At 40.3% G+C, this 14,184-nt stretch overlaps 1 protein-coding gene across 1 annotated transcript in view; it reads right to left on the bottom strand.

Annotated features, from left to right (window-relative positions):
- LOC101174342 (switch-associated protein 70) overlaps window positions 1-14,184 on the bottom strand; it is a 33,543-nt gene that overhangs the window by 15,237 nt on the left and 4,122 nt on the right. The window contains exons 3-6 of the mRNA XM_004069443.3: window positions 5,896-6,069; window positions 4,617-4,844; window positions 2,641-2,787; window positions 2-110 (exon numbers count right to left, since the gene is read on the bottom strand). Of these exons, the coding sequence (XP_004069491.1) occupies window positions 2-110; window positions 2,641-2,787; window positions 4,617-4,844; window positions 5,896-6,069 (658 nt within the window). The remainder of the gene's footprint in view (window position 1; window positions 111-2,640; window positions 2,788-4,616; window positions 4,845-5,895; window positions 6,070-14,184) is intronic.

The following is a 14,184-nucleotide window of genomic DNA, read 5'->3' on the forward strand; positions in this document are numbered from 1 at the left end:
CCCTGGATCCACTCCTGCTTCTTCTTCTTATCGGATGCACTTATTTCAAAGCTCTTCTGAGATGACTTGATGAGGAAGAGGCACTTTTTCCCCTCTTTGTCTTGTAAAGGCTGCAAAAGTTAACAACACAAACACTTCTTACCAGTTGAGAATACGCAGAAGTGCGTACAAATATGAAAAGTACCAGGAAACTTTGACATACAGAGTTTCAAGCTTTTCCACTTAATGATTTTCTTTGTTCCTTTCGTTGATTTTTATCTATTAACCCGACAGTAGAATCAAATTGGCGTTATAAAAACATTCCTTATCTCACGTCCAACAATGTGGCCGTTCAGACTTGGATAACAACACTTGCTGGATCACTAAAAGGTCATCGTTAGACGTTTCAGTTTTTGGTCCCAGAAACATAAAGTGAAGACACTGACCAGACAGAAACCCCTACAAGCAGCAGCATTTCACACCAGAACGCCTGATCTTTTTGCTGACACCACAGATCTGCACTGTTGGTCTGAAGACCGCTCAGTCACAAACCAAACCACAACTATTTACAAAAAAAAGAGAAGCGTGTGTTAGACCTTCCTAGAAATTCTCTTTCGATGTAATCTCTCAGGACTGTGATAGTCTGATTTATTCCAATCAGTTTAAAATGATGATGGTCCAATTTAGTCCACAACATTTGAAGCTCAAATTATCATCACTTTATGACGGTCTACAACCTTTTATTAGACCACCGACCAATTTAATGTCAGTCAATATTTTCACAGACCGAACTGTAAAAGCCTGATGTAGGCATCTAATTTAAAAAAAAACATTCATTAATTTTCTAATCTTCCAGTTTCCCTCGACTTTTGAGGTTAAAGTTTATCTTCAGCCTCGGTAAAACATCTGCAGCTGATTTAAACTTTATTTGTTTGTGTAGGAAACATTAACATGTGATGCAGATTTTATAGGTGTGACAGATAAATAGAAATAAAAAAGATCATTAAAACTGGTATTTTCTAAATGTAATAATAAACATGAATCCACCTTTTGAACAACTTTATTAGCAGCATCCTGGTAATATTAGACAACCAGTTGCTGATTATTCTGCATTATTATTATGGTCTGTGGGAACAACTGTCGCAATAAATTCATATTTGAAGTAAAGAGAACTGGTTTTTGTCTGTAAAATACAGATTTCTTTTACTTTAAAGTCCAAGGATCTTCTTTTGTTTTCTCTTTGGATCTTTTATGCTAAAAGAAACTTTCCAAATATGTTTGCTTTTTTGTCAACTTTGCTAGCTTGTTGGTTTCAATTTATTGGCCGAAGCAACCACCGTAAAGAAGTAGCGGATGGATTTATTTTTTTTACATGTCACCGAGCAACTTGTCTTGCATCAAGAATGAGTCCGATGTGGTGGAGAGAATCCAGAAGTTTTCCAAAATAAAACTTCCTTCAGAATCAGATTTTAAATAAAACAGAAAGAATAGGGGGTTGTGTTTTTTTTCTTTGCAGACCGATACCAACTGTCCCAAGGACCGGTACTGGTCTGCGGCCCGAGGGTTTGGGGGACCACCGAGCTACACAACTAACCAAGGTTACATCAAATCATTTTTCTGGTCTAATCCTGAGCTAAACGTGCAGTTAGGTAACCATTGAGAGGAATGAGCAGGTTCAGGTTGTTCAGTTTATTCATGGTTTAATAGAAGCATTTTGTTTATCCTGAACTGTCTTGTTTTTGCTGAGCAGACAGTGATGTAGGCTACCTGCAATACTTGCATGAAAAAAGTTTATGTCTTTGCCTAAATCAGAGGTCTGCAGCCTGAGGCACTGAAGCCACATACGCCTCTTTATGCCTCCATTGTGGCTCTTTGGCTTTGAAGAAACGACTTGAATAAACAACAGATTTGTAGTTTTGGTCCATTTGTTTCAGTTAACTGAGTTTTGTCTTTAACTTTAGCTTTTTAACATGTCAGATAAATGGGCAAATTATGGTCAAAGATTTAATCTACTGTCACTGTGATTCATTGGTAGAATAATCTACATATATAATAGGTACATATTCTTATTTTTTGCACATATCTAGTTACTGTTCAGAGTTAAAGTTCTTAAAGTGTAAATATACATCTTCATGTGTAGTTTTAAAAATTGGATTCAACACTATTGTTGTTATTTGTATAGTAAACAGAGAAAAAGAATGACGGCACATTAGAGTCCTTTTGATAGAAAATTCCAGGTTTGATTTGGCTTTTCTCGTATTTTAAATTCAAGTAAATCAGCTGCAGCAGGAAGATCTAATTTGACAAAGGGTGAATTTTATTTTGAAAGGAACTCATATGTGCTGCTGTCAAAAGTAAAAGGCATGCGATTTTTTAATGTAAAGAATATAAAGCTGTTAAAATGAAAATATTGTAACTATCTTAAGGCTACCTTTTAAATGACTTAGTGCCACAAAACATAGATATAAAATGTATTTTTCTACGTCGTGAGGGGGGACTATGTGGGTCTGGCTTGGTTTGGATCAGTTAGAAACTGGACCGAATGGCTCTTTAGGCATTAAAGGATGCAGACCAGCGGCCTGAATCTTCCTGCTTTCTAACATTCTCAGAGTCACAGAGTAGAAAACCTGAAGTGTTTCAGTCAAACCATGGGTTTCTTGCCTCCACTAAGCAGCCTCCATCCAGCAGAATGTCCCCTTTCTTTTCTGCCATGTCTTCTCCAACATAGTAGGAGATGGAGCTGGGCTTCAGCACAAACCAGCGCTCAGTCCAGTTCTTCCTCTTGTGACCTTTTTTCATCATGTAACCCTGCAACAAGAAAGTGCATAAATTCACAAAAAATGAAGGTAACTAGATCATTCTTACTTTGATAGAGGGATGTGTATTCAGGCTACATTGCAAGAAATTCCATTTTATTCTACATGTTTTTGAATAAATCCAGATTTTTTTCTTGTAAAACTCTAAGAATTATTCCTAAAATAAAATCTACTGACAAATTGCTGTAGTATGAATAAAGACGGGCACACCTGTAAATATTAACACTACTGAAAGGTTCTTTTCTTCTTTTTAACAAAGAAATGAAACAAAAACATTGTTAGAAAATAGGGATGTTTCTATAGTTTACTGTTTCGAGTGTCTTTCTTTCTTCAAGGGATCGACGTCTTTATAGAAAAAGACAAGATTTGCTGTTTTCATTTGAGGGAAATTCGGTTTTTATTCGTTTGATACAGGCAAAGTAAAAAGGAATTACAACACTAATTTCCAGTTTTATGTCCATATGAGAGCTGGAATGAGTGACCCCCCCCCCCCCCCCCCACACACACACACACACACACACACACACTTTCCAAATAGGAGGTATCCACTGAGGGAAATGAACAGTTATCATTATTCTTGTCAGAACAACTATTCTCGCTCTGATATCTTTAACATGTTCTTGATAATCCTAATTTTGTTCATATTATTTTTTTTTCTGTAGTAGAAGTTATTTAAATTATGAACTATCAAATCAGATGCCTTAATAAAAGTAGATGGTCTCAAGTCAAATGTTCGAAACGTTTGACTGAAGTGCTGACGGAATCAACAATTCCAAAATCCAGTGCCCTAGAAATTTCCCAAAGGTCTCTGAGAAAAACCAGTGTGCATCAGTGCTCACTAGATCGGCGAATATAGACCACAATGCATTGCGTCTGAACAAGTTTTGCAAAAGAAATTGTATTTAAAGTATTTTTTTAATAAACCATCATCATTGTCATCTTCAGAACACATAAGTAATCGTCCCAAAACGCTCATATTAATTAGATTTTAACTTTGTGAAATCGTTGACGTCCTATTCACCGTTTAAAAAAATACGTAGTGAGCTTGGTGTCCGTATTGCTTTAAAAATCCAGAGCACTCCATTGTCCTGCACTATATAGCTTTTTAGTAGTTAGGGATTAAGGTGGGAATTCGGACACAGCCGGATTTTTCCGACCCTGCGTTCAGTAGTAGGGGTGGGGCCTTCCAACAAGCTCACTTCTGATTGGTGAGAGTGGTTGCCATAGAAATTATAACCAACTCGGCCAGATCCCTACTTACTGATGTTGTCTGGCTCCAACATTCATTCATTCATCTTCTTGACCGTTTATTCCCTTTTGGGGTCACGGGGTTGCCGGAGCCTTGGGCGTAGGCAAGGGATACCCTGGACTGGTCGCCAGTCTGTCACAGGGAATATCCTCAATCACACATCCATTCACTCTCACACTCACACCTATGGACAATTTAGAGTTGCCAATCAACCTATGTAGGTTGTATCCCATGTTTTTGGACGGTGGGAGGAAGCCGGAGATCCCGTAGAAAACCCACGCATACACGGGGAGAACATGCAGACTCCACACAGAAAGTCCCCAGCTGGGACTTGAACCGGGGGCCTTCTTGCTGTGAGGCAAGAGCGCTAACCACTGCGCCACCGTGCAGCCTCCAACATCCATACCTTAAAACATGTTGCGACTGAATTAACGTCATTTGGTTGGAGCTGGAAGTAAGCCATTGTCTACGGGTGATGTCAAACTCACATGGTCCAAATCTAATATACAGTCAATGGTTATGACAGGCGGTAGAACAAAGATTGTTAAAAAAAAATTGGTTGTGCTGGTCACCTGCTTGAGCACATCCAGGATCAGCTCCTGGTAGACCTCTGTGATGGCCATAGAGAGCGTCTGCCGGTCAATTCCCTTACTGAAGTGGCCCGAGCCCACCAAGCCGATGAGCTGCCAGACACTCAGACTCTGCTGCTTTGAGTTCAGCTGGAGCTTGTAGTCCTCAAAACGCTCCTCCACCCAGCTCCCGCCCATCGCCTCCGTCAGCTTACGCAAGAAGTACTCAATCTGTGCGAAGGGGCATTCTGACAATGATTATAACCGACACAAAATAATGCAATCATACACCAAACTTTACAGCTGTTGATGAAAAATTAATCTATTTTTTTCCCACAATTCATCTTTCAATGAGTTGACATTTGTATTCATCTGAAAACAGTTTTCCTGCGATTCAGCTCTGATATTTGCCGCACCCAACAATAAATCTCCCGGCATTTATGAATCAACAGGAAGCTGCAAACTTGAAATTCTGCTCGAGCCCTTTGAGGCTTTCCAGCAGGGTGCACGGCAAAACCATGAAGCATTACAACTGTTAGTGCCTACCTGCTCATTACATATCTGTAGACAGAATTCAATTCAGGTTTCACTCCAATCTTGTTTTGATTTTTTTTTCAAAGTGGTCTTTTAACTATGATTATGCCGTTTTTAGCCAAAAATCAAAAATCACGTGACGTTTTCTTGACAAAGTTTCTGCAGAGCTGCAGGAGTTCATTAGAATTTCCCTCTGAGTTGAGGCCGGGATCCTTTTCCCACTTCTCCCCTCCCTGTTGCTGAGAGCTCTCTCTTTAGACGCTGTCCCACTAGCTCACAGCGCCTCATGACCCCAACCTAACGTTAGCGGTGCAACTAAAATGGTGAGCAACACTCAAGCTATGCAGCCGTACAGTTTAGATCCTGGTTTCAGCTCAGACAAGGAAAACAAAGACGCACATGGAACTATTTGTCTGCAAGTGGATGCATCAGAATGGAGCCGAGCCAATAGATGATTGTACGTAAAATCTACAATCTTTTTCCAACAGCATTTTTTTCATCTGCTCCTGATTAACAATGATTTGAATACAAAAAAACTCAAAAATGCCATTTTAAGCTGAATAGCTAATACAGCTAATACTTCATGCATGTCCTCCATCCTCCAGAAAATGCAATAAGAACATGTTGAAAACACAATTTTCATCAAAGTGGGTCTTCAAACCAGGCCATTTGTTGTATGCATATATGTGGCTTCAGTGTTTGGTAACTATATCTGAAAGATGAACTTTTTTGTAGGGAGATAACTCACCTCCTCTGTGACCATGACCAGTGGGTATCTCTCCTCAGATAGAAAGTTGAAGATGCACCAGATCTTGAAAGCATCGTCATTGGAGATGAGAATCTGACTTTGGTCCAAGTTCTTCCTCGAGCACAATGTCCAACACATTTTATTGAAGTCTTGGCGGTCGAAGTTATCGGTGACCTGAAACATTAAAGGTTTCACAGGAAGAGCTGTATATCAGAGGACCAGACAACAACAGAGGAAACCAGAGAAACCACAAAAACTAGAACCTCAGATGCTGCACAGCTGCAGCTATGGAGTGGTTTTTGCAAAACCAGCAATCATTAATCATTTTTCTACACATTTTAGTTTTAGTTTTGCGATTGTTAATCACTTTTGCCTGAATAACCTTGAAACCGATTTCTGCTATTTTCCTTGAATCTTTTTTTTTTTTGGTTTAAATTCAAAAGCTAAATGAGAGGACAGCTCTTGAAAAGGTTTAATTGGTGCTGGTGAAGAAAATGTTGAAAAATGTGTCTCCATGGAAACCCCAGGCAGCCTGAGAATGCATTGTGTGGACTAGAACTATCGGTTGCAGTTCCAGCAACGTTAACCCCTGTGGCTCACCTTTAATAATTGGAATTTTCACCCATTAGGCTTCCACAGTGTAAATAATCAAGTTTAAAATTCACTGCAGTGAGCTGGGAATGCTGCAGACGGTTTTTCATAGCCACAGATGGTCTTCTCCACCAAGCAGAGAGGGTTCAGAGTTCGACTCATCTGAAAACTCAACTCAACTCATCTTTATTTCTACTTTTCTTTATTCTATTATTCATACAACAGCAGTTGACACAAAGTGCTGAACACAAGAAATAAGAGAAATCAAACATGTTAAAATACAAGATTAAATATAGAGATATAAAAACAATGAAAACAGTAACACTAAAATAACAGAAGTCTCATGTTGGATTAAAAGCCAGAGCATAAAAATGACTTTTCAAACGGGTTTTAAAAATGGACAGTGATGGAGCTTCTCTTATAGGAAGCACCAAAGAGTTCCAAAGCATTAAGGGAAGGGACAGCAAAAGCTTTGTCCCCTCTGAGCTTCCGTCTGGACCTCGGTACCTCCAGAAGCAGCTGATCAGCTGATCTGAAGCACCGGGCTGGCGAGTAAGTAGAGAGAAGCTCAGAGAGGTACAGCGGGGCAAGACCATGTAAAGATTTAAAAACAAGTAAAAGAATCTTAAAATAAAACCCTAAAATGCACAGGCAGCCAGTGGAGCGATGCCAAAGTCGGCGGGATGTAGTCGCTCAACAAAAAAACAAAAAAAACCTCTGTTGCCATGGAAACGTGAAAATTTACATTTTCAGATTCTTCTAAAACTTGCATAGACCTATTCATCCCCCCCCCCAGGTGACCAAAACATAAAACGGTTGCTATGGAAATAAAACCAACCCAAAAGCTGCCATTTTGAAAAAAATGTGTTTTTTTTATCGCCACATTTGTCATGTGCTGCTCTCCAGGGTACTGGAGAGAAGGGCGTGTATCAGCCGCTTAGCCAGGGAGGACAGGTCTGAATAATAACTGTAATTCTTTCAAATATTTTACATGTTTAAAAAGCTTTATTGTTTGTGAAGGTTTGAACACAAAAGAGTACGGTATTAAAATGGTTTTGAAACAGAACAGAATAGCCAAAAAAAAAGGCAAATGAGCATTTTAAATGCAGCGGCTTTAAATGCTTAAATGCTTCTTCCTCTATTCATGAACAGACCATCAGTATTTATCAATTGTCTGAAGCTTAAAAGGCACAGAATCTCTGGGAGATAGGTTTGTTTACATGCTGTTGGATTGCCTGGTTTCTGAGGGTAACATGGTTCTGAAGAGAGTAGAGCACACATGCACAGCAAGATCCAGGTTTCCACACCTTCACTGTCTCAAAGGAACGTTGCTGCATCTCATTCACCTGCTCCTGATAGATAAATGCTCTGACATTTCCCTGCAGAACTCTACTTAGATAAACCAGATTCTCCTAATCCAGGTTTGCGGTTTGCCTGCCATTTAATTGACTCAGTAACGTGTTAACTTGCATGTCTTCCATGGCTGCAAATATTTTGAAGTCACACCGCTGCGCTTCTTGAGTGTGCATTTTTGTTTGGCTCTTGAAAGCTGTTCTGTTCTCTAGTTAGCAACAAAATGCAGATTTTGGCTGCAATTCTATCACATTCTTTCCTGCGTGAGCATTTCTTCCAGCAGAAAACGGCACTGACATTTTTTTTACAGCCCCACAGGATCTGACGGGGTTCCCTATTGTGCTAATTTAGGATGAGTGACTTTATGGAAACCTGTGCTCCATCCTAAAGAGTTACTCCACCCAAATCCTCTGGAGCACTCATCCTGCCAGCTTATTTGAACCTCAAGTCAACACTGGCAAATATGAGACATGCCCAGTTAAAGATTTCCAGTCATCTAACTGTTTAATCTCATTGTGGACGGATAACTTTGAAGTGAATCAAAAGTAAAGGAAACAGAATAAAACTCTCTATGACCACAGCCTTTGATTTCTGCTATTGCTGCATTAGGAAGAGAAAACACCGTGTGCACCAACTTTATCCCTAACGTGTGTAAATAACTTAAGTTACTGAAGTTCTTTTGGAATGATCAACATTTACCTACTTTCTTGGCACAGACATTTACTCGTTTCAATGCCTTAAAGGGCTATTAATCGTGCTTTTCTTAAGCCTTTGAGAGTAAACTACTCATATGATCATATATGACTTTTGACACACTAAAGAATACAATTTTTTTAAATTATTTTTGCAGTAATTTTTACTAACCGAAAGTAAGACAACTGGATCTCTGAAGCTCCACTGTTGGATTTCGCCCATTTCATGATGTCATCCTAAATTTGGCCTCTGCAGTGTGTCTGCGTTTTACCAACGAAAACAAACAGCATCCAAACTTTTGCAAAGATTGATGTGCACATTGTGCATAGAAAAGGAAATAGTTTTAGCCGATCAACGCTAGCTCCACAGATAAAGTGGGCGTGTGTTAGCCTGGGGGTGGAGCTAGCAGCACAGATTCTTCCTGGAAGGGGCTGTTCTCATTTATCTATGTCACAATGTGAGGACCCGTTCGTTTTTGTGGGTTGGGAGGGGCTGGTGCTCAGAGAGCAGGTTTTTAAAGGAATACTCAGAAATGCTCTAATGGATCAAAATACTGCTTTGGGGTTGTTTATAAGTTAACATTATAATAAACTTAAAAGCTCAAAAAGTTGATTTTATAAATGCTAGTGCTGAGTATATAAAATGATAGACAGCAATACCTTTTAACCCTTGTGCTATCTTAGATGACCCCACCCTTACATTGACATATTATCCCTACCATGACAAAGGTGGATAAAGGTGGAAAGATTTCATGTAATCCATGGACACCAGTGAAGATCACAAATCATTGAAGAAAAGAGGTTTAGAGCACTGTCTAGTGGGTCTAGATGACCCAACTCCCAATGTTGTAGTGCCTAGGATAGCACAAGGGTTACAGTGACCCACAAGGTCACTTTTTTGTTGTTTTTTGGTATTTCAGGCCCACCTAAAACTAGATTTAAAGACCCACTCCAATCATCTTTTGATCTAATGTAAAAACTTTCCCAGTGGTCTTTTCATGAACCCCCCCTGCAGAGACTTTATGAGTTTTTTGGCTGGGTATAGGACTGGTACACAGGAAACCTGGGTTCGATTCCCAGGCTGTGCAATACGTCAAAAAGTGGGTCCTTTGTCAAGTCGAGTTAAACATTTATTTTCTTTACATAAGTCCTCCATAGTCAGAAAATGCCACAAGATCATGTAAGAAACACACCAAAAAAACATTCTTTTCAGCCTTAAAGAGTCGATAAAATGCTTTGCTTGTGTTCAGTAAGAAAACTTTCCTGTAACATCTATGCGGCTGAGCCAGTTAGCGAGTCTGATTGCAGAAAAACAAAAAAAACAGACGGGAGGGAACACGAGTTGTGAAAGAAGGATTTCTTGAAATCCCCTTAAGAGAGTGCCTCTTTGTACACCATCTTTGTGCAATACCCGTCTTGTGTGTCTTTCTCGTCCTGGCTCAGTGTGTTTGTTCCCCTCTTTGTCTCCTCTCTTCACTGCTGGAGTGTGACTTGTGTTTAAGATTCAAGCTTCAGCTGGATCTCCTGAAGTTTGAACATTTCCATTCCACAGAAGAAGTACAACAAATACAAAGCAACTAGATCTACTTTTAGAGAAAACAAAGAAAGTTAAAACTGATCAGAACATTTGAAATATTTTCTGAAGCAGATAACAGTTTAAGTCTTTAATTTGAAAAAAGCGAGTTTTTTTCCCCCCTGACAGCCCCAAATAAATGTGACACAAAAAAATCTGCTGCAAAACAAAGAATGGTTTTCCAAAGCTGTAATCTGCCAAATGAAAACACGGCCTTGACCAAGGCCTCTTCCAGACTTTCCTCCGCTGTTTGTGTGCTTTCTCCTCGACTCAGCAGTTTGTTAGACTGAAGCTATGTTGAAAATGCATCTAACCACAGCTGAACTTCACAGTTTGGCTAATTACTCATAGACAGCAACAACAGCAAAAACAGCTTTCATCGAGTTTTTATTTTTTAACTGTCAGCTGTTTTTTTATCCAAACAAGCCTTGATGCCGATAAAAAAGTTCAAAAAGTGAGACAGATGTTTTTTAAGTGTTAGGAATCAGAATTTGGGATTTTTGCAAAGGTTGTGAAAAAGAGCTTCATTCTGTTCTCATTTTTTCATTGGTTTCATTTATTTTATCACACACCTTTTGGATGTTTGTTTGACATCCCTGACACAGTAAGCCTGTCATTTAGATGATGTTACTGCATCAATCTGATGCTGTATTCAAGGTCATCTAGTGGGAGCTGCAGTGTAGATTTTTGTTGAGGCAAATCCATTATTAGAAAGCTTTACTTCTTGCATTTTACAGCAGTGGTCTTCAACCCTCGGGCCGGGGACCGGTACCAGTCCATGGGACAGTTGTTACCAGGATGTGGAGAAGAAAACAGGAGCTACATTTTTTCTGTTTCATTCATCCGACTCTGAAGGAAGTTTTATTTTGGAAAACTCCTGGAGTCTCTCCACCACATTTGACTCATTCTTGACACGTCAAGTTACTCGATCGTAAGTTGAAAATTCATCCACCAATCTTAAAGCAGCTGCTCCGACCGCTAAATTAAAACCATCAAGCTAGCAAAGTTAACAAAGACAAACATATTCGAAATGTTTCTCTATGCAGAAAAGATCCACTGAGGAAACACAAGAAGAGCCTTTGACTTCAAAATTTAAAAAAACTGAATTTAACAGACAAAAACCAAAAGTCTTTACTCCAAATAAGGATTTGTTGTTCCCACAGACTATAATAATAATGATGCGGAATAATCATTAACTGGCTGTCTGTTAATAGGATGCTGCTAACAAAGCTGCTAAAACAGAGAATTCACGTTTCATATTATATTTAGAATATACCAGTATCAGTGATGTTTTTTTTATTCATCAGTTGCAGGTGAAGGTTAAGGGAAAATCTGTATCCCATTTTAGTGGTTCCTACATAAAATCTATTGAACATATACAGTTTAAAGCAGCGGAGGATATTTTACAGAGGATGGAGATAAACGTACAGGGTGGTCCGTGAACATTTTGTCAGACATGAAACAAGTCTGTGGCCAGAAAAAGGTTGGAGACCAGCGTTTATTTTATCTAGAGTGAGACTTAATCTGCTTATCTAAGAGGTTTTATTCACCATGAGTCACTGACAGTCAACTCTCAGACAGAAGTAACCACACTTGCACTCTGGATTCTTAGTTGACCTTTTACATTTTACATTTGAACGAAGAGAGATTCACCAGTAAATCTCAAAACCAACAAACTGCAGATGTTTTGTGCAGTGGGCTCTGTATACACACACACACTCAAGCACACACTCAAGCACACACTCATAGCACTGACGTAAATCCTCTCACCATTACGTACACTTTAACGTCATTGTTTGTCAGCTTCTTGAACCTCAGTGAGTCACTGGTCCCCACTCTGTACCATGAATCTGAACCATGAATATTTAGACTAAATTTCCTGTCTGTTTCTTAAGTTCCCAACTGAAACACACACACACACACACACACCACTTCCCTGTGGAATCGGGTGGAGTTTCCTCAGTGGTGGAAACAGCAGAATGCTTCAACCCCCCCTCACTCTCTAAACACCAGCCACCTTAACATCACTAGCTGGGCGGGGGTAATCATGTGGGGAAAAGTACACCTTCCTCACAGATATGCGTCTGTTGGGAGCCGTTTTTTTCTGAACGCACATGTCGTCATGTCTCTGCTTCCTGAGTTCAGACTCACAGGTTGAGGTTCTGGTAAATACAAGTGTTGTTGTGAAAGTTGAATTCGTCAGAAGTCTTGGTGAATGAGGTGTTTTTTACATTTAGAGCAGCGGCTTTCTCCTGCCGGTACGGTAAAAGCTGCCATCGTTCAAACGCTGCAGCTCCTCTTCACAATGTTCTCATGAACCCAGATGTGCGCTAATCATCGATGCTTTTGTAGAACTCTTCAAGATTAGAAAGAAGAAACTGTTTAAAGCAGATTTAAAAAAAAGATCCAAAGATGGCAAACGCCGCATGATGGCGCAGAAGTTAGTACCCTGGCCTCACAGCAGAAAGTCAGTGGCTGGGATTCAGTTTTATATCTTGCCCCTGTGCCTGTGTGGGGTTTCTCCTGGCCCTGTAACCCTTGTGCTATCCTAGGTCCTTAACCCTTGTGCTATCCTAGGCACTTTAACATTGGGAGTTGGGTCATCTGGACCCCACTAGACAGTGCTCTGAACCTTTTTTCTCCAATGATTTGTGATCTTCACTGGTGTCCATGGATTACATGAAATCTCTCCACCTTTATCCACCTTTGTCATGGTAGGAAGAACACGTCAATGTGAGGGTGGGGTCATCCAAGATAGCACAAGGGTTAAGCTTCCGCCCACAGTCTGAAAACAAGCTTCAAAGGTCCATTTGTGATTCTAAATGGTCCCTAGGTGTGCATGTTTGGAGGATAAGCCCCTTGAGATGTGTCATCTCGTTTTCAAAGGGGGTGAGTAAGTGGTCCACCCTGCAACAGATTGGCGACCAGTTCAGAGTGTACGCCACCTTCAGCCAGCAGTGGCTGGGTTGCCCCCAGGAGCCCTGTGACTGCGAAATGGATTCAGCAGGTTCTGAAGATGGATGGAGGGAGGGAGGGAGGGAGGGATGGATGGATGGATGGATGCAGTGACGTGCAGTCAGGAGAGGCAGGTGAGGCTGTGCCTCACCTGTCATTATGGGAAGAAAAGAGAAAAAATAAATTCAATTATTATATTTAATCAGTAATTTGTGCTTTGCAGTCATTTTCCATTTAAATGTACCATTTTTGGGTGTTTTTTCTTTTCAAAATCGCTGAATTTCCGCATTTACCGTTCAGATACTAAAAAGTGACGTGCGATGAGGCACCAGCCCACTGAGCCTCACCTTGGATTGCGCAATACCTATGCAGTCAGACGGTACTGCTGTCTCTCTGTATGTCGGTTCAATCACTTGTACTATATGAGCTGAGTTTACATAATTTAGCAGATGTATATTATGTACAGTGTTTGTTTTTATAAATAACTGTATGTGAGGGACGTGTTTCTTGTGCTGAGCGCTAAACGCAGGCGAAAAAGCCGCTGGGTGAGGCCAGCAGTTCTCGTGCCTCATGTTAGGGGGCGCCGGTGAGCCCTGAGATTATGACGCTAAAAAATACTAGAAGAAGTGATAGCAAGCGGCAAGTCATTTTCTCCAGAAGGAGCGGCGTATGGACTTTATTTACAAGTAAAGGTAAGACGATAACAAGGTTTGTGCTTTTTTCTATGCTGCAGTTTGTATATGAAAAAACACGTTGAAATGATATTTTAAACAAAACACCTTAACTGTTGTCAATTAAATGGTGAATAAGTTACTCAGTATGGTTCATATGTTTGTAAATCTGATGACGTCAGTGCCTCACCAGCCATTAACCTCACCGCACGTCACTGGATGGATGGATGGATGGATGGATGGATGGATGGATGGATGGATGGATGGATGGATGGATGGATGGATGGGTGGATGGATGGATGGATTGATGATGGATGGGTGGATGGATGGATGGATGGATGGATGGATGGATGGATGGATGGATGGATGGATGGATGGATGGATGGATGGATGGATGGATGGATGGATGGATGGATGGATGGATGGGTGGATGGATGGATGGATTGATGATGGA

The sequence above is a fragment of the Oryzias latipes genome, chromosome 6, assembly GCF_002234675.1.
Source record: "Oryzias latipes chromosome 6, ASM223467v1".
Taxonomy (NCBI): domain Eukaryota; kingdom Metazoa; phylum Chordata; class Actinopteri; order Beloniformes; family Adrianichthyidae; genus Oryzias; species Oryzias latipes.